Here is a 19,264-nt window from a genome sequence, read left to right on the forward strand (position 1 = left end):
GTTAACTGATGACGTGGTAGGAGCGAGGCTCACTTCTTCGCTAACTAGAGTAAAAAATTAATTTTTTTATTTCAGAATTTAACAACCGACCCCCAGGAATCATGCGTGAGGATACCAATTCTCCCCAAAAATCGTCCCCCTTTGTGGATGGTGGAAATAATCGAGGCCGTGGGTGAGGTCGGTAGCCATCTACATCTGGGAGAGCCACGATGACAGGATGGTGTAGCTCATGTTCTTCGGGTTGCAGAGGCAGTCGGAGAGGTTGGCACCGACAACGAATTCGTAGACGAGATAAATGCTGCCTAGGAGCTTAATGCGGCTAAAGTAGTGGGATTTGGAGTTGAGGGAAAGGCGGCGCTCGAGGTCGAGGAGGGAGATGGGGAGACCAAATTTGTGCTAGAAGATGACAGTACCTTTGGAGCGAAGGAAGCAGCGCTAGGAGGAGGAGGAGAGGCGGCGGTGTGAGAGGAAGTTAGAGGTGGCGGAGTGGATCTCGGAGAGATCGTAGATTTGGGGGTTCTCGGGGAGGGAGGCGACGGAGGATAAGGTGGAGGATTTGAAGAAGTTGTACCTGAAGTTGTCATTGGTGTTGAAATTGGCGTAGGGATCAGGAAATGAGAAGGTGACGATTTCTAAGGAGCAAGGAGGAGAGATTTTAATTTTTAATTGTTAAATTGTGCTTTGTTTTTTCAAAATTGTTAAATTATTAAGTAAATTAATCAAAAATTTTAATTGTTGAATAAAAATTAATTAATTAATTTTTTTATTCCAATTGATAGAAAATTTAACGGAGGTCTGACATTGCAACAAATTCATAAGTTGAGGTATGACATTGCAATTTTTAAAACATGAGGTATGAGATTGTGATTCGACATATAGTTGAGGTAGTTTTGTGTAATTTACCCTAACAATTATTATCATTAAGTTTTTGATATTTATGTGAATGGTGTTGAATTAAAACCCTTGTCACAAACATTGCTTATTTAAAGCAATTTATTTATAGTGGCTGGAATTGCCGCCATCTGCTTTAATTTTCTTATTGCACTACATTTTTTTTATGATGAGTATATACAGGACCCGAAGTTCCTTGATCAAATTAGAACTTGAAGTTTCTTGATCCTCATCATATAAGATGATTGGACCTAAAGTTTCATCATATAAAAAGATTGGACCTAAAGTTCCTTGATCTCCATCATATAAAAAAATCGGGTCTAAATTTCCTTGATCCTCATCACATAAAAAGATCAGACCTGAAATTCCTTGATCAAAAATGAAAACCTGAAGTTTTTGAATCAACTAAGAGAGCAGCAGTTCCTTAACTAAATTAAAATGAGGGCTAGAAGTTCCTCGATTCATGTAAATGGTGACAATAAGTTCCTTAATCAATGTACAAATTAAGTATGGACATGAATTCCAAAAATATGAATCTAAAGGTTCTAATGATGTCGATGTCGAGAATAAATTTTGAGTACATATGTATAATGTTTTGACCTGAAGTTCAAAATATAAATAATGTGAAGAACTCGAAGTTCTAACACTTTTGTTTGGACATGTGTTTATATGGTATGAGTTAATTATCGCAAGTCCTGTTATACCACATTTTCTTCCTTTTGGAATAAGGAAATGGTGAACTTAATAAGAAAATGGAGATCATAGCAAAACTCGATTTTGTTTCCATCAACATCATAAGCAACAAATATTTTCATGGATTCATGAAGCCTGAGAATTCCTATGTAAGCATATGATTTTAGAAAACATCTTGGCTTAAAAGTTCATTGAATCATATTTATGGAACTAGAAGTTTTCATTGTTTCTTCATTGATTCATATTAATGGAACCAGAAGTTTCCGTAGTTTCATATATTTAACAAACTGAACTAGAAGTTTCAGGCATGTAAAACACCAGAAGAGAGGGAACTTTTGTGTGTGTGTGTGTGTGTGTGTGTGTACACGCACGTGCATACACATGAGTTACAACTTCAAAAACAAACAAAACAGGAGGAGCCTTCACAGAGGTTGCTCATGTGAAACCTTGGTACTTGGGAATACCCTAGAAAAGGGAGGCACTAGAGATGGATCATGTGAAGCCTCAATAATTGGCAGAAGCCCAGAAGGGGAATGCACTAGAGATTGATCATGTGAAGCCTTAGTGGAAGGCACTTGAGATTGATCATGTGAAGCCTCAGTACTTGACAGAACTCTAGAAGGAAGAGACACCAGAGGTTAATCATTTGAAGCCTCATTACTTGGTAGAACTCCAGACGATGGAAGTAGTGGATGCCTTCAAAATAGAGCCACAAACCTCTGATGGTCACTTTGAATCTGACTTTCAGATTCCTGTAGTTGGTCGAGCTTTCTTTTCACACTCGTTGAGTAATTATTTGCAAGTATGTGCAATTCACTATTCTTGTGCTTGACCCCTCTAATCTCTTACCTAAGACTTACCATCTACCATTAATGATTCAACTTGGCGAGTTCGAGCAAGTAGATGTTGGCCTATGTTAGATATAAAACTCGTACATCATATATACTAAAACTCATAGGGGTTGGGTACTGTGGATGACCAGTGGGGGGACGGTTTTGCCCCTGGGTTTTTTCTTGGTTTCCCTTGCTGTTTGCCCTTTTGTGCAGTCCATTGACTGTTTTGTCCCTTCCGTTCGCGTGTCAGTCATCTACCCGCTCTCTTTCGTCCGTCTTCTCGATTTTTCTCTTCGTATTTGCTGCTTTCTCACAGATTTCTCTTATCTTCCTCTCGAACTCGCCCTTTTTCGCTCTCCGTTTTTGGTGCTTGGTGGATTCGGCTAGCTCAGCAGCGGTTAAACCATAGAAATCATCATTCATCGGGTCTCTATTTCGATTCCTCGGTGTGCTGGTCAAAATACCGAACTTTCCAGGTTCGAAACCAAAAAGCATATTTGCAAATGGATTTCCTTGCTTTTACATATTAGTTTTGCGTTTGATACATGTTGATTTTTTTCTTTTTAGTAATTTTAATTATCTGATTTGTAATATTTGTTCTTCATTTTTATTAGATTTTCATGTTTTTTCTTTTTTTGGGTATTTTTTTTCAGCTGAAATTACATTTGAAGCCTGCGAAGACCTCTGTGTTTAAGGTGAGTGGTTTTGAAATTCCATGGTTTTGATTCTACTTGCAGCCTGAGGTGTGATTTTAGATTTGAAATTTTCAAGCTTTTTTATTAATCTTAACCCAGATTAATTAACTATAATTTTTTTTTTTTTTCCGGTTATGTAGCTGAAGTGGCTAAAGTTAAGAAAGAACAATTGTGGGTTAAAGTGTTCATATTTGAAACTTGAATCTCAGCCTTTGAAAGGCTTTGTGAACGTGTCCTCGCGTGTGCAGCAGACCTTCATAGCAATTTGGGGTGAGTCTTCGCGTGTACATGTTACTTTGTTTCAGTTTGTTCATTTTCTTTAGCACTTTTGTGCAATTTTTTGGAAGCCTAAATGATTCAGAATTGGAATTTATGTGTAAGGATACAAGATACGCCATTGATTCAGTTGTGACGCACGACGGGGTGAAGTTTCCGTGCTGGGCGCTGTCTGATCTGTCGTCGTTTCAGCAGAACTTTGGAGGAGATGCTTATGACAAGGTAATTTTGGAGCTGTGGAAGTGTTTAATCTTTGTTGGGTTTATGTCAATTCTTCTCTTCTCTTTTTTAATAATTATTTGGGCTATTGTTTTACTTTAATATGTTTTACTATTGGATCTTGGACCTTTGATTTCTGTAAAACATGTTATGGCATGGTAAAACAATTACATGAAGGTCTGTCGTTTGCAGAAATGGATATTAGGGGGAGAGAGAAACGGGAGAGCAGGGGTGGAAGAGAAAAATGGCTGGGCTCTTTTGCACTAATTTTTTTTTTTTTTTTTTTAAATTTATTTATTTGAGGTTTTGTGACAAGGGAGGTTGTCGTCTGGTAACATGGCTTACATAAAAGTAGAAATCATTATGTCTATGAACTGTATAAAGTTTTGTCCAACTCTTTGCTCTTTGTTCCAGTTCTTCTGCAAGGGGTGTGTCGGGCTTTTATACATAGAATGGCAAATGCTTTCGCTTTGTTATCTGTTTTAAAGTACCAGGACTAACAACTATTTTTTCTTTTGTGCTGGACTTTTTGATCCGTTCAATTATATATCCCTTACTGAAATTTGGTCTATTACACATAGACATAATGATGGAGGTAAACTAAATGATTACAATAGTTATGTTCATCCATTCAAATTGAAGTATAGTTATCTAATTATTGCAGTTTAATAGCATTATCTTATTGCTTAGTTTGTGTTGTCCATTCTCTTATTTGCTTAGTTTGAATTACATGGCAGAAAAGATGGATTCATTTCTTTGGAGATCCTGCTGTTCTTTGCAAAGACATTTTCTCTAAGATTCCTACATTGATATGTAACTAGAAAGTTTGAAACAAAAAGAAATAGGTTTCACATACTCCCAACATAACAAGAAACTACGAAGCTTGATGTACATGTGTTATTATGGCTAATGTGCTCGACTGATATATACTTAATGTTCCAACCATGTTAGGCTGTCTAAATATGTTTATTTATGTTGTTGCAGAACATCTTTCCAGTATCTATTGAAAAAGCACCGAGGAAAGCAAGCTGCTTGGGAATATCCTTTCATTGTTGCTTGGGAATAAGTAAGATGAAAACGATATTTGTTACCAGTGTATGTGAATGTTGATTGTCGAAGCATTGAAAGTTGCTAGGTTGGTGAAAATCTGAAAATTGACCCAATTTTGTACAATACATTAGTTTAAGAACAATAAACACACACCCACACACACACATATATGCACTCCAAAAGTAAACGAGTTGGAAATGTTTCTTAAGATTTTGCTCTGAATCTTCTTTGGCATGCATAAGATTTACCATTCCCTTTTAAATAACTTTTAAAATCAGCTCCAGTCCATGTTTGCTTAACTGTGTAGTTTTGTGGTTAGAGAAGAAATGTTAAATTTCAGGATCTTGCTGCTGATGCTGTTCATATCTGCATGAATATTCTTGGGTCATATATTATAAGTCGTGAATAAATTGCATTGGTTGCATTAGCGTTCGTAAATCAATTTTTGACTCGAACATTATTTATGAAGATTACAGTTCCATAATCTTTCATATAATTTTCAACCCCGCAGCAACGCGGGGGTACAAATTCTAGTTAAATACTAAAAGCCAAAGAGTCTTGAACAACTAATTCATCAAACCTTTTTTAAAGTATTCTTTTGTCTTTGGGAGTGAGAAGGTTCTTAGCTACTACTACAGTAGTTATATCATTCTTCATCACATAGTCGCTTACTGTAAGAGGACCATTATAGGATAAGAACGATGGGTGCCAAATATTGTACTGAAGAAGCACATATACATTTTCGACAACATTCATATCAAACCAACGGTCAGATGGGCAAGCCATTTTCAGAAAAGATGAAAGAAAAAGAGGTTAAATAAAGTACAATCTCATAAATACAACAAAAGCAATTTTCACGGTGGGTAACTTTCGAGCGTGCTTTTGGATACAATCAATCCCTTTTTAAAAGAAGAGGCAACATGACCACTTGTTCAAAAGCCAGATTTTCTTGAATTAATTTCATTGGCATTTCTCATTCGCATTCTCAGCTTTTCTGGATATCAAGGACAACTCTGCTAAAAATCTCTGACAAAGTTGAAACGCGTGGATTTTACTGTACCAACTACACCACTATTGCCAACAAACGTGAAGGGGATGGTCCCAACAGCACCACTACCTGCTATTTTTAGGAAATCCCTATATATGTCGACCTCTGTCCTCTATGGCAAGGCAGAGCTCCAAAATGTCTAACTTTTCTTCCTCGTCAAGAATACATCTTCAACCATGTCTCACAAAATACTCAGTCTTCCTTCTATCTAAGAAAACCTTTTCAACCAAGTCCCTCAAAATGCCAAACTCATTTTTTGAGCAAGAAATTTGATCGAGAACTTTTACAGTATCATCAAATCCTTCTACTTTTTTTCTTTAAGAGCAAAAGTATCTCATATCTTCAGGGTCGAAAGCAAAAATATCTCATATCATGTTTTTTCCTTGTCTTTTCCTTTGCCCTTACTCTTGCCTGCAAGAGATGGCAATTTTAACATTTCTTACGACTGAAGCATGATCGATGTATAGGTTATCATTATACTCCTATTATTTCAGATAATGAAAGAAAATATTATTGTTGCCCCGAGGACGTAGGCACACTTGCTGAACCTCGTAAATATTGTGTCTTATTTACTTTATGTTCCACTGCACACATATCCTCAATTTTACAACATGATTTACTTTTCCAAACACTTTTTTAGGGTAAATTATTTGCCCATCCGGTTTTATATTCAATTGTTATCTCATAAAACATTTTAATCTCATATATTTATTTGTTATTTCATTTTGATGTTCATACAACCATTAATTAATTCGTTAAATTGGTCGTTCAGTGATGGGGTGACAAGCACAGAGCCCACATTTTGCTGATTTGGAGTATAAATTTGTACCACGTGGTTAATTTTTGGGGTTGTTCCTCCTCGCTCTCTCCTTCTTGTTCCCCCTAACCACCAAAATCATCACATACCCATTTCACTCATTGAATCTCCCAACCTCCACTCAAAGAGCAGAATCCATAATTTTGCTCTACGTAAGCATAACCGCAACTTCGTTTCCTGTCACAAGCATCACCTTCGATTGCCAGATCAAGAAGAGGGTGCAAATCGTGGTCCAAAAATAGAATTCCATTGCCAGATCAAGAGATGGAAGTGTTAGAACCTCCCACCCCAAACAATGAAGACGAAAATGATGATGTCTTCTTCGATGCCCTCGACGAATTTCCCTTCTTCGACGAATCAAATCAATCCACGTCACCCCATCAGCAAAATGTGGGCTCCACGCTTGCCACGTCATCATTTAACGGCCAATTTAACGTTTTTTATTTTATTTTTAAATTTATTATATTAGAAGGCAAGAGTTTGAGACTATTACAATAATTTAAGGGATGAAGAGTTTCGAACTCCAGACGCATTGGTAGAAAACCAACACTCTATTTACTGAGATATTAGATTGATTGACGATTGTATGACATGGAAAGAAACTAATAAGTTAAATATATGATATTAAAATGTTTTAAATATGTTTGAGGTTGCAATTGAACACAAACTTGAGGAGATAAAATATAATTTTTGTAGTTAGATTGGATGGACTTGAACTCCTAACCTATACTAATCATAATTTATTTATCTTACTCTCTCACTACTTGAGCCAACTTCGGAGATCTGTGTTTTGCAATATTAAGCGATTAACCACAAATGTATGCAGAGACTCTCGAATTTTACTTAACCTTGTGTTTATTTAAAAGAAACTCGAGGAAGGACTATTTCACTGTTTTGAAGTGACGCACTCATTAGTCGAATTAAAGGACATTTGTATGGAAAGTTCGATAAGGACATAGATTGACAACAAATATTACCACATTAGTATTATTAAAAGTATTTTGTTTTCACCTCGAGTAACATTGTCATGTGACCGACACTACCTAGATAATTTGTGCAACTTAGCCTTGTTTGTCTTTTTAGCTGGATATAACCAAACATGAGATACCTCAAAACAGATTACTTTTTTAGGAAAACTAACAAAAAGTTCATAAAAAACCCTAGTTTTAATTAAAAAACAAATCAAGATGTAGTGAATAGTATCAGAAAAAGATAAAAATGTGATTTTTCGTTAAAAGTGAACAATACCGAAAGTGTTTCGTTAAAACTTCCTAATTTTTTCTTGAACATTAATCGGATGACTTCAATGCTACGTATCATACAATGCTACGGGTGTTTTAGCTAGTAGATTTAATTTTCTAAACTGTTTAGATCATCTATTTTCAATCTTAGCCATTCATTCTCGTAAAATACTAAAACTTTTCTTATAACAGCCAGTGAACCTGGTAAATAAGATTTGGTAAAGTTAGTCGTGCTACTCCAACGATCGCAACCCCAGATTCATAGTTTCTTTGCTTTAATATTCCCGGCGCTCACCCTTTATTTCTCCTCCAGGGCGCGGCCACGGCCGCCGCCAGTGCCTTTACTCTCACTTTAAAATGAAGAGGAGCCTGAGCAAAAATAGAAGAGAAAGTTCTTAGCCGAAAAAGCAACCCTTATTCGCATTAGTGTGAGATTCGATTCCCAAGGGAAAACGTATAAAACAATAAAAACCACTACATTCTATCCTATATCCTCTGAGACGGTGGTAAAGTCAGTGATGCTCCTTGGCTGGGAAATTCATCCATTGAAGCTATCGAGTTGTGAGGAAACATCCTCTGAGGTGCACCAGGAATTGATCGTATACCAGCATTTCTCTGAACTAACGGAGACGTATATAATCTTTCTGAGCTGGATGGAGCAGCATCAGAAGCACAGTGAGAAGCTGCAGCCAAGTCGTCATTCCTTTGGGATGCTATTGACATGTATATCCTCTCCGAATTTGGATGTAGAGCACTTTCAGTTCTCTGAGATGTTGAACCCATATGGTCATGCCAATGAGATGTTTCAGGCATGTATAGCCTCTCGGATGTTGAAAAAATGGTGTTCTCATTCAGGTGAGATCCTGCCAGCATGTATACCCTCTCAGATGTTGGATGTAGGGTTGTGTCAATCCTTTGAGGTGTGAGGCTTATCCCGTCATTTCTGTGTGATACTGGAACCATGTTGTCATGAGAGGTCGGCACATATGCCCTCTCAGAAGTCAATCCCATAGTAGTATCAATCCTTTGAGATGTTAGTGCCGTGCTGCCATTCCTCTGAGACGTAGGCACATGATTTCTCTCAGAACTTGGTGGAATATTTTCAGTCCTTTGAGATGTTGGGGTTGAGGTTTCCATCCAATGAGAAGTCGGAGGCAAATTTTCAGTCCTTAAAGCTGTTGATCTTGAGGTTTCCATCCAATGAGAAGTCTGAGGCAAATTTTCAGTCCTTTGAGATGTTGAGGTTTCCATCCAATGAGACATTTGCGGCATATACATCCTCTCTGAGGACTGGGAAGGTCTCAGTGACACAACTTGACTTGGTATTTCTCTTTCTGATTCTGGATGCAGAGCCAGCGAGATATCTGCACTGGATAGATCTCTCTCAGACGTTGCTGGGATGACGAGGGGCATTCCCTGACTAGACAAATTCCTATAGGTTGTTGACACTGATGAGACTCCTGGGTTAGGTCGATCTGCCTCAGACGTGGGAGTGATCGGCAGTGGAGTTCCATGGCTTGGTGAATCACTCTCGGATTCTGAGTGCATGTCTGCCGACACTCTTTGGCTAGGTGAATCTCTCTCAGATGTTGAAGGCAAACCCGAAGACATGCCTCTACCTGTCATCTCTGTCTCAGATGATGGAGGCCGACCCAGCGACACTTCTAGGCTAGGTAAATCCTTCCACTGTTGTGCAACCGTCTTGATCTGGGTGTAAAACTGCACACCTGCCTTACCTGTAATTTTGAATGCAACTGTAGTTAAAGAAAGGGTTCAACCAACCTCGACCTCAGAGAGACAGACAGGGGGTGGTTGGGCAGAGGAGGGGTTTATACCAGAAAAATTGAGATTGCTACCAAAAGATGCCTTTGATCCATTAGATGAGGAAAAAGGCAAAGGAATTGGAACAGGGACGTTGATTCCAACCTGAGATATGTCAAATTCGTGTCAGTTAGCAACATGCATGTCACAGACCATAAAATTAGAAAATGTCAGCCCCATGAAAGCATGCTCTATGGGTTCAAGCTTTCTCCCGTTCTAATGAGGATTCTATAAAAATAGTTTATTAAACCAGCAAACTTCTCTCAGTTCAAACTTTCCATCCCCCCTTCTAGCTAACATCCTTTACATTGATTAATATGCATAAAAATCCCAGATGTATGCAGGCATAAAAATTTTATATCTACCCCAAGGAGAATTGTAGCACACAACCGCATGTAGCATCATCTCATAAGTTCTCATAACCCTACAAGATGAAGAACGAGTTGGCTTACCAGCCCCGCCTCAACTTCATTCTGGAACTTCCTTGCAGCAATGCCAGATGTTGTGAATATGGAAGCTCCATTACCAAACCTAAGGAATGGTCAGATAGTAATATAAAGCTTGTCAAAGAGTGCTATGTTTCTCATAAGTTGCATGCAGAAACAAAGGGTGAGAAAGTCTCATTTCTAAATGAATTTTAGAAATGCGAGAGAGGAGGAAAGCATACACGAAGCGTAATTGCTTTGAACATATGCTAAAAGCATAAAACAGGTAGGTACCTGTTTCTGTTTACGATGGATATGGCCTCTTCTAGGCTGGCAGCCTGTTGGTCGTCAAAAACAGAAGGATTGGTAACTAATCTACAACTTGCAGAAAAAACTTTCACTCGAATACAAGACTGCATAGAAGAGGGAGAGAGAGAGAGAGAGAGAGAGAGAGAGAGAGAGAGAGAGAGAGAAAATACCTGCATGCAAAGAAGAACTGGTCCAAAAATTTCCTCCTGCTCAAAACAAGATACGGTGCGGTCAAGAATATGCCATGTCTTTGGTTCAACTCTTCTTTCTCTGAGAATCGTAATTAACCAAGTCTATTCGTTCTTAGAACATACAAGAACTGGGAACACGAAAAGATTACCTTAAAGCAATCCATGTTGGTTGTAACATCACATAAGATCGTAGGACCAATAAAATTTCCATTCTCATATCCAGGAACCTACAAAGTTGAGTTTGGGCAATTTAGAGAATGTTTATAGAAAGCAAGCTCCTTAGTTATACAAGTTTTCCAAAAACCAAGTAAGTAAGTCTAATAGCAAAAGTTGATACATCTCATCTTAGAATGATGAGACCAAATAAGTACCGTAACATTTCTCCCATCAAGAATAAGTCTAGTGCCGCTTTCAACACTGGTCTGAACTAATCTGCAAATTGAATCCTTCACCTGTGAATTTAGATGGCATGTGAAAAGCTAAATAATACCACATTAAGCGTATCATCTAAACATGTTATATAACATGCTTCAGTGAGAGATTTCAAAGATTGTTGTCGAAACTTATTTTATATTTTCATAAATGAAAAAACATAATTGCAAAACAAGCAAAGCCACACTCGAATACAGAACTCAAGCCAAATCAAGGCGAACTACTCTAAAAGGAACATCCCTAAAGTGCTTAAAAAGGAGGCCAGTTGATGCAGGACATCAGGGGTGATGTTGAAATATAGTTATGGTGGGCATGATACAAATCTGAAGAAATGTCTTTTAGTGAGCATGGAAGGTTTAGGGCTGAAGTAATTTTAGAGAAGGCAAAGAAATGAAGAAGAAGGTAGAAGCGATAAAAAGGCACCAATCTCTTGAAGTAGAAAAATCCACTCAAGCCGAAAGCTAGCTGCTTACAAATTACAATACACAGAAACTCAGGTTTCCAGTTTAATTCTTTTATTATAAAAAAAACTGGCACATAATGCAGAAAGATGTATTCACCTCTTTTGTAATAACTGGACCAAGGTCTGCACTAGGTTCTGTTCCAACATTCACTTTAAGGGCTTTGGCACGATCCACAAGTTCGCCTTCCCTGAGAAATATAAATGGACCGCCCAGTTTAGTTGAAAAATAACTTACTACCTTTTTTACCTTAAAAAAGCCAATACGTATATTATTATATTGTTAAGTTTTTATGATAAATAGATAAATTTATTGTTCACATAATAACATACAAATTAAAGAGTAGAACATCTAGAATAAAAGGGAATTATCTCAACCCTACACTACCCATGTTTTAAAATGTGGCAGTCTTCATTTGGCACTCTTATTCCAATTGTAGGCATCTAACTACTACTACTAGAAGTAGTCAACTTGGTAGATGGACAAATATCAAAAGAAAAGGTAAGAAATGATATAAGAACAAGCAAAGAAAATGCATTACCATGGCCTGGAGCCTCCAATAAAAACAGCTGTGTTGAGAGCCATACACCTTTGTCCTGCAGCACCAAAGCCAGCAGTAACCAGAGAATTCAAGGTAGCATCCATGCTAGCATCGGGCATGATTATTGCATGATTTTTTCCCCCAATACTGGACTAAGGAGTTGACAGAATACCAAGTTAGAAAGAAAATTGTGGCGGATATGTGTGTGTGGGCGCAACTATGCGTGTGTGCGTGTGTGTGTGTCATAAAGAGAGAGAGAGAGAGAGAGAGAGGAAAAGAACATTCAGACTGCAAGTATTCACCTGAACACGTTTTCCCCCAGCAACTGCCCTTGCATGTATGTGCATCCCAGCCTTTACAAGAGAGAGAAAGGGGAAATTAAACAAATAATGGCATACGCCGTCACAGTACTTGAAGTCTGAAGTTAAACATAAGTGATATGACAACCTATGAGAGGAAAAAATTGATATCCTGCTAAATCTCTTGCATGGAAACGTAAGATTTCAGCTAAAAAGGGTTTATTAAAGTCAGTGAACCAGTAAAGCTCTTACTCATTCCAAAGAAGGCAATGAGTTTTAAGTGTTTTAGTGGGCAAATATATAATCAGATTTAGAAATTGTCCTTGGGCCATTATTTACATTCAATTATCATCTTCCACGCATTGGCCCTATTGCTTCTTTCCCTGGGAACCTAGCATAAAGTTCTTTGCTCTATTGAACCGAAAGATAAATCCAAAGGAAAATCACAAAAGTAAATTCAACTTCAATGAATTTGAGTTTTTCTCCATGTGAATATATGTAGCGAACCCCGACAAGGTTATATGTCTGTGCTGATGTGTTGAGTAAGTTTGAACTTCAGATCAAATCTTCAGGCATCACAGACATGTAAATAATCATGAAGCATGTACTGAAAGAAGCTTACTGTATTTGGGCCAACAAGTGATACAGCTTTTATGTCATCATCATCACAGATATAATTAATAGTATCCTGCTCACATTGATTTTCAAGCAAAAGAAATTTGTCAGTGAACTTAAGACAGAAAATGTACCGATGATTAATTAGAAACCTACCCCAGGTTTCACTTTTTCATTACTAATTCGTCTACAGCACATAACTATTCAAATAGACATAAGGTACGATGGGAGTGACCGACAGCTAACACATTTGACCTTTAATTGCTAACCACAACTCAATCAAAAGGGATACAACATAACCTAAAAGATCCACACCTTTGTTAGTAACACATGTTTAAAAAAAAATGTTATACAATTTCTATTGGTACAACTATATATTAATATTTATTTCATTTTTCTACTTAAAACACAGGAGGTTAGAACACTGGAAAATACGTGCAAATACATGGACACCCTCATAAACAAAACTTACATGGGTGCCATGAACAATATTTAAGACACCATCGGGCAAACCCGCCTCCTTTGCAAGTGCTGCAAGTATCATTGATGCCCCTTAAACAAAAACAATATCAGCCATTTCAATTTAGCAATATGGGGAGAATAGAGGGAAAATGAAAACATAAGATTTCATTTCCATGAAGATACATAAAGGAAATCAATTCAACATTGATACAAGTCTTAGCATATAACAGCTTCCATGTCACAAATTATCACTTCGCAAACATCACTACAACAGATTTGAAGGACAAAAAATCACCTGGATTTTTCTCACATGGCTTAAGAACAAATGTATTGCCACATGTAACTGCTATTGGAAACATCTGCAAGAATGAAGAAACATTACTCACAGGAAACTCTCATCTTAGGCCTCGTTTGTTAAAGAGGATTGGATTGGGTAGGACTATTCACTATATTGAAGGCATTTTTAAGGAAGAAATTGATGACACTTCCTTATTTTTTCCAAGTTGAAGGTTATGCATGAGGAAAAGTTGTCCCTTCTAATCCTACCATTTTTGTGGGGGTTAGTAAGGATCTTTTGTTTGTGAGTAACCTTCAACTTTGACAAAATGAATTAGTTGTCATCCATTTCTTCCTTCAAAATACCTTCAACATAGTGAGTAGTCCTATGCAAGCCAATCCTCTCCAACAAATGAGGCTTTAAAGTACCAAAAGAAAGCAGTTATGAGATTAACAAGAAAAACTAACCAATTTGGCATAAAATAGAATGCACAAAAAATATACCAAGGGGAGGTTTAAGGATAATCATGTCACCATAATAAATTTTTTGGTCTAATGTATTTAGTTTAAAGAATAAAGAAATGCAAGAGTTAATTGCATCAACATAAGCTTAAATAGGAAGCAAAATCAAATAAACTGTCACCTGTTCCAGCACTAAATAAAATTAAAAAATGTGGAAAACAAACCACCAAAGAAAAAAACTGAGAGGTAATGCGCCATACCCACAAGGGAATCATTGCTGGAAAGTTGAAGGGGCATATCCCAGCACAAACACCTAGCGGTTCCCTAATGCAGTATGTGTCAATGCCATTAGACGCATTAGGAACAAACTCCCCAATTTGTAGAGTTGCCATTCCACAAGCATGTTCAACGACCTCTAAAAGTAAAAGAAAGGAAAACACCCCACTTTTTGTAACACTGGTCATAAAAATAACAGAAATGGCAATGAGACACGTACGAAGACTGACCTAAGCCACGGAGAACATCGCTCTCGGCTCCCTTCAATGTCTTACCCTGTTCTATGGTGATATTCATGGCAAGCTTGTCCTGGAAAGAGTAATGATGTGTTGTCCAGATTGAGATTTATAACTCAAGAATAAAAATCATATAGTAAAATTATGAGTTCATGAGAGTCCAATTACTGACAATATCTCTCCGGATGAGCTCCTGAAGCTTAAACATGATACGCTGACGAGTGGTAATAGGAGTGTTTTTCCATGATGGGAAAGCCTGCTTGGCTGAACTAACAGCAGCTTTGAACTCTTCATAGGTAGTTAAAGGAACATGAGAAACAACCTCTTGTGTTGCCTAATTCAGAAATCAAACATGAAATTAGTAACACCAGTGATAAATGTGTCTGTCAAAAAGAAAATAAGATGATAATTGATTGAACTTTGTGAGCTTACTGGATTTAAAACATCAATGACTGAACACCCTTGTGAATCAATGAATTTCCCTCCAATAAAATTTGGAACCTTCAGCTACAAGTGAATCTAAAATAAGTTTGTAATACCCAACTCATTCAAAGAAAGACAGAGAGACAGAGCACAAGCAGAAAAGCAGCCTTCCACCACGGCACCACCTTTAAGATCAAACCTTACCGGTTGGTTGTTTTGCTTTAACGACTCCCCACTGGCAGTAGCAATTGTACTCACCAGAGCAGATCGGTCAGGTCTCCATGACTTGAAACTTTTTTCTGATGAAATAAATTAAAAATATATATCTATATGTGAGTTATTTGACTACTGACAAACTCTCTGATCTATTCTACCTTTTTTTTGTTTTTTTTCCAGAGATCCAAAAGTTGCTATGTAAAGTTTTCTAGCCAAAATCTAAGTATGGTACACTATGCACATGTCCATCAACTTTTCAAAGCTCTGCAAAAAGAATCATTATATGTTACCCAATTCTTAAAAAAAAAAAAAAAAAAAAAAAAAAACAGCATACATTGTGATATTAGAATCTAAACCGATGTAGCTATGAACTAATATTTCACTTAGAAAAGTGTGGTGAAAGCTACCCCTTACATGATCACAGTGGTCGATCAAAAACTATAATAGAGATCCCACTAGAAAAATGACTTTGTTTCCAATGAGTAGCTATGTACTTTTTATCTCAAAAATAATTTCCGTTTACCTGCAAAGAAGTCCGCCTCAAACCCCAATACTAACCATGAATGAAGAACCTAATAAAAGTGACACACAAGGATGGAACTACCCTCCAACACACTGTGGAATGGTACAGGTTTTTCTTTCTAGCAACTTAGCCCTATTTGAAAAACATTTCCTAAAATCTTGGGAACATGACGAACCTGATAGATTTCCCTGACGTATCTTGGCTTTGAGGTTATACAAATGCCTTGGTGTTGACTGCAGTTCAGGATTGATTTGCTTGAGGGCCTTAAGAACTTGGCGTGGTTTTACACCAGCTTCAGTCATTTGCTTGATTTGCCTGACCTCATCCTCAGTAAAACGACGACTATAAGGATGCTCTGACATGTCCTTTAACGCTTCATGGTTGTGTTCCCCATTTTTTACTGTAAGTACCCATAAATCATCTTCCTTTTTCCCAATGGCTTCAAAAGGACAATTTATAAGGCGTGAACTTGCTTTCCTTTTTCGCTTGCTTTCATCAATTTTACGCCTATTGCGATAAACACCTCCTCTATCACAACCAAGTATGACTCTTCTGTCTTTCCTCGATTTCTTGATGGTCACCACATATCCTTGACTGGCACCAAAATCACGAACATATTTGACGAGGTCTTCACGATCTTCAAATGTTCCAGGCTGTGGAGGAAGCATCTTGTTCTGCCTGGTAACCTCAGTTTGACTCTGAGTTTCCATTACTGGTGGCAGAAGGAAAAAGATGGTAGGGAAACAGAATATAAATATGCTATTGTATGATAAAAAATAAGATATAGAAACTTTACTTTCCAAAAGTATGCGAACAGCACAGGAAGACCACACAACACAACATATAAGAGAAATCCCTCGGAGGGGAGAAAAGAAAGAGACAAAACATTTTCAAAATGAAGTCCCAAGGCTTTCACAGTCAACAAGTCCATAGACAAATTAAGCAAGAAACTTATGTTTTCCAAACCTGCCGAGTTTGAATCTCTTTTATGCTTTACTACCATGGAAAATGAATTTTGGCTCACATAAACATGTGAAAGCACATTTCAAATTTGCATTATTTAGCCATACGGTAACAACATACAGTGCAGCCCATGCAACAAATCCTGAAACTTTTTTTTTAAGTCCATACATACTGAGCCACGTGTTATGTAGAACACGGACAGTCAAATCAAGTTCAATTGTTATTCTACACCAAGAATAATAAATCTTATATTTTGCACTGGTCGCACATGGAAAATACAAGAAGAAGAACATGACTACAACAAGCTTAATCCACTATTTGCAAAGATCAAAGGCAAGTGATTTTTGCGCTCCCCTTTCACCTACTGCACTCCCCTCTCTCCTTTTTAGCCATTAAGGGGAGGAGTGCAGAAGGTGAAACGAGGAGTGTGGAAATCACTCCCCATGTTAAATAAGCATATTTCTCTTCTAGGATGTATTGTCATGCACACAGAACATAGGGAGTTTAACAAGAAATAAAAACATTAGGAACAACAAGCGATATATGCTTCTTCGCTAACACGTATTACAAATAAAACACTTTTTTTTTTGTGAATAACACTTTTGCACACATTTTGATTCAAATAAACTGTACACATTTTGATTCAAATAAACTGTTCCAAATATAGAGACACAACGTGGTTGCCCAAAAAAGGGGACAAAAACATAAGCTCGCTAAGAATACTTAATAATGCCAAGCAATCAATGACGGCCAGAATGCAGGTTTTTCCTCTGTGAAGTTTTCATCTCGATTAGACTCCAAACAAAAAGTGAAGTCCTCCAATGCAATAGCATCACTTGTATCAATCATAGTGACAAACGTGTGTATTCTCACACATCAGATCACGATTACATTGAAATGCCACAAAGAGTTTGAAAACTCAAGTGCAGCCAATACAGTTTCTCAGATTCTAGAAAGTAACCGTGGCAGGGGAAATGATTGGTCAAAACTACTTCTCTTTCGCCAGTGTCGCTCATAATCTAGTTTCTTTTTTATTTTATCTTAACTCGGAAATCTACCCTAAAATTTGACAACTACTCAGCTGCTCATCGATTTTGCAAAGTATGAGGCAGATAGAAACAAACAAAGCCTAAAATAAATAAAAAGTAAACAATAATCAGTGTAAGAGTGACACTCGCAAATGCGGGCTACGCCGGTTGGCCAGAGCAGTGTGTCCGCCCCTTTACTCCCGAGTTTATCCCCCTCCCCTTGATCAAAGTAGCTTAGAAAAACGCTCTGTCAAAACGAAAAAGTAGTCTAACAGTGACACTCTTGGAAACACAAATGCCTCCCTATAATCAGCAATCATTTCCATCACAAATTAATAAAAACAAAAAACTACATACAACAATCGAATAAATCATCATTATACACATAAGTAACCCAAAATAAACAGAAATAAAATGAGATAATCAAACCAGTAAAATTTGAAGGTTTACCTGATTGGAAATCCCAGCCAGCAAATTCCTAGGTCAGTGAAAACTTGCACTTACAGACCCCAAAATTTCACCTCCAGCACAGACATACCTGGAAAGCAAATTCTCCACAGCAAAAAATATTTACCCACAATCAAATTTCAAAGGAAATCAATCCCAAATATAGAAATAACATATACAAGGAATTAAACAAATGCTTTCATGGAAAATATATTTTTGAAGCAATAAATTAATTAATTGTTGATTTCTCTAAACTAATTAAATTACCTTCCTGTAAATGGAAAAACTAAATCCCATATATTTGAAAGTAAAATTAGAGATTTTGATCCCAGAAATGGAAAGTGAGGGAAAATTTTGAAGGTTACAGAAAGGATCGGGACGCCCACTTTGTTTTTTGATAAACAGGGACGCCCTCACTTTGCTTCAAACGACGTTGCGCCCAGGAGCCCTTCAGGTTTCGGTATTTACCACGCGCTCATGTGGCGCGCGTGTCTTGGGAGAGTGCTTCGAGCGCTCCAGGAGTTGGTGAGTGGGTTCACGCTCGTATGGGGCGAACGGGGGGGCTTGTGGTCCGTTTGGGTTTTCAACGCTTCTCGAGACGGGTGTCCCGTTTATCAAAAAACGGGAGACGGACTGGTGCGTTGCGTTTCTTCCCTGAGCTTCCTGAACGGCATGTTATAAATGTCGTTCGCTAACACTTTCCACCTATGCTCCCGACTCGATATTGCAAGTTCGTATTGTTTTATTTGTTTTTGGCCGCACTCAAAATGTGACGGTTATAATATTTGATTCAATAAGACGAGTGATTATAAATTGTCACATTAATTAGTAATTTTATATCATTTAAAGGTTTCTTTGATATAAATTTTTATTCGAGGCAAATACAACCACATTTCACAACTGGGGTCGTGAAAGAAAAGATTATGTATGATATTAGGAGGATTCTCAAAACAAACTAAATCAGTGGAAATGAAAGAAATGTGGGGCTGTTTAGTGTAGTTTAATCTCATCCACACTAGTAGCTAGACTATGAGCATCACCATCTGCAAGTTTAGTAGTAGCATCGAAATTCAATTTTAACCATTCATCGGTATT

At 37.4% G+C, this 19,264-nt stretch overlaps 1 protein-coding gene across 2 annotated transcripts; it reads right to left on the reverse strand.

The window, feature by feature from the left end:
• Positions 1-8,155: 8,155 nt before the first annotated feature.
• LOC137748696 (uncharacterized) lies at positions 8,156-18,884 on the reverse strand. 2 transcript variants are annotated; one of them, XM_088685827.1, is made up of 22 exons: positions 18,437-18,575; positions 18,173-18,260; positions 17,869-17,969; positions 15,907-16,443; positions 15,197-15,291; positions 15,002-15,076; positions 14,742-14,903; positions 14,564-14,642; positions 14,318-14,472; positions 13,615-13,678; positions 13,330-13,409; positions 12,865-12,930; positions 12,246-12,296; positions 11,944-12,095; positions 11,502-11,592; positions 10,881-10,961; positions 10,659-10,736; positions 10,489-10,524; positions 10,304-10,347; positions 10,037-10,115; positions 9,599-9,689; positions 8,156-9,499 (listed from the first exon to the last, which is right to left on the reverse strand). In XM_088685827.1, the coding sequence occupies exons 4-22, from the start codon at positions 16,439-16,441 to the stop codon at positions 8,250-8,252; spliced, it is 3,264 nt and encodes a 1,087-aa protein (XP_088541953.1). In that variant the 5' UTR covers positions 16,442-16,443; positions 17,869-17,969; positions 18,173-18,260; positions 18,437-18,575; the 3' UTR covers positions 8,156-8,249. The 2 variants fall into 2 exon arrangements, with proteins under 2 accessions (XP_088541953.1, XP_068344977.2); XM_068488876.2 differs by lacking the exon at positions 17,869-17,969 and having other exon boundaries at positions 18,437-18,884.
• Positions 18,885-19,264: the final 380 nt, after the last annotated feature.

This window comes from Pyrus communis, chromosome 15 (genome assembly GCF_041283825.1).
Source record: "Pyrus communis isolate YQ-2024b chromosome 15, ASM4128382v1, whole genome shotgun sequence".
Taxonomy (NCBI): Eukaryota; Viridiplantae; Streptophyta; class Magnoliopsida; order Rosales; family Rosaceae; genus Pyrus; species Pyrus communis.

Coding starts and splice junctions, on each gene's coding strand:
- LOC137748696 (XM_068488876.2), bottom strand. CDS start 16,441: ATGGAAACTCAGAGTCAAACTGAGGTTACCAGGCAGAACAAGATGCTT. Junction 13,679..14,317: donor CAGCAATGATTCCCTTGTGG/GTATGGCGCATT, acceptor TCATTCTTGCAG/ATGTTTCCAATAGCAGTTAC. Junction 10,116..10,303: donor TCCATCGTAAACAGAAACAG/GTACCTACCTGT, acceptor ACCATTCCTTAG/GTTTGGTAATGGAGCTTCCA.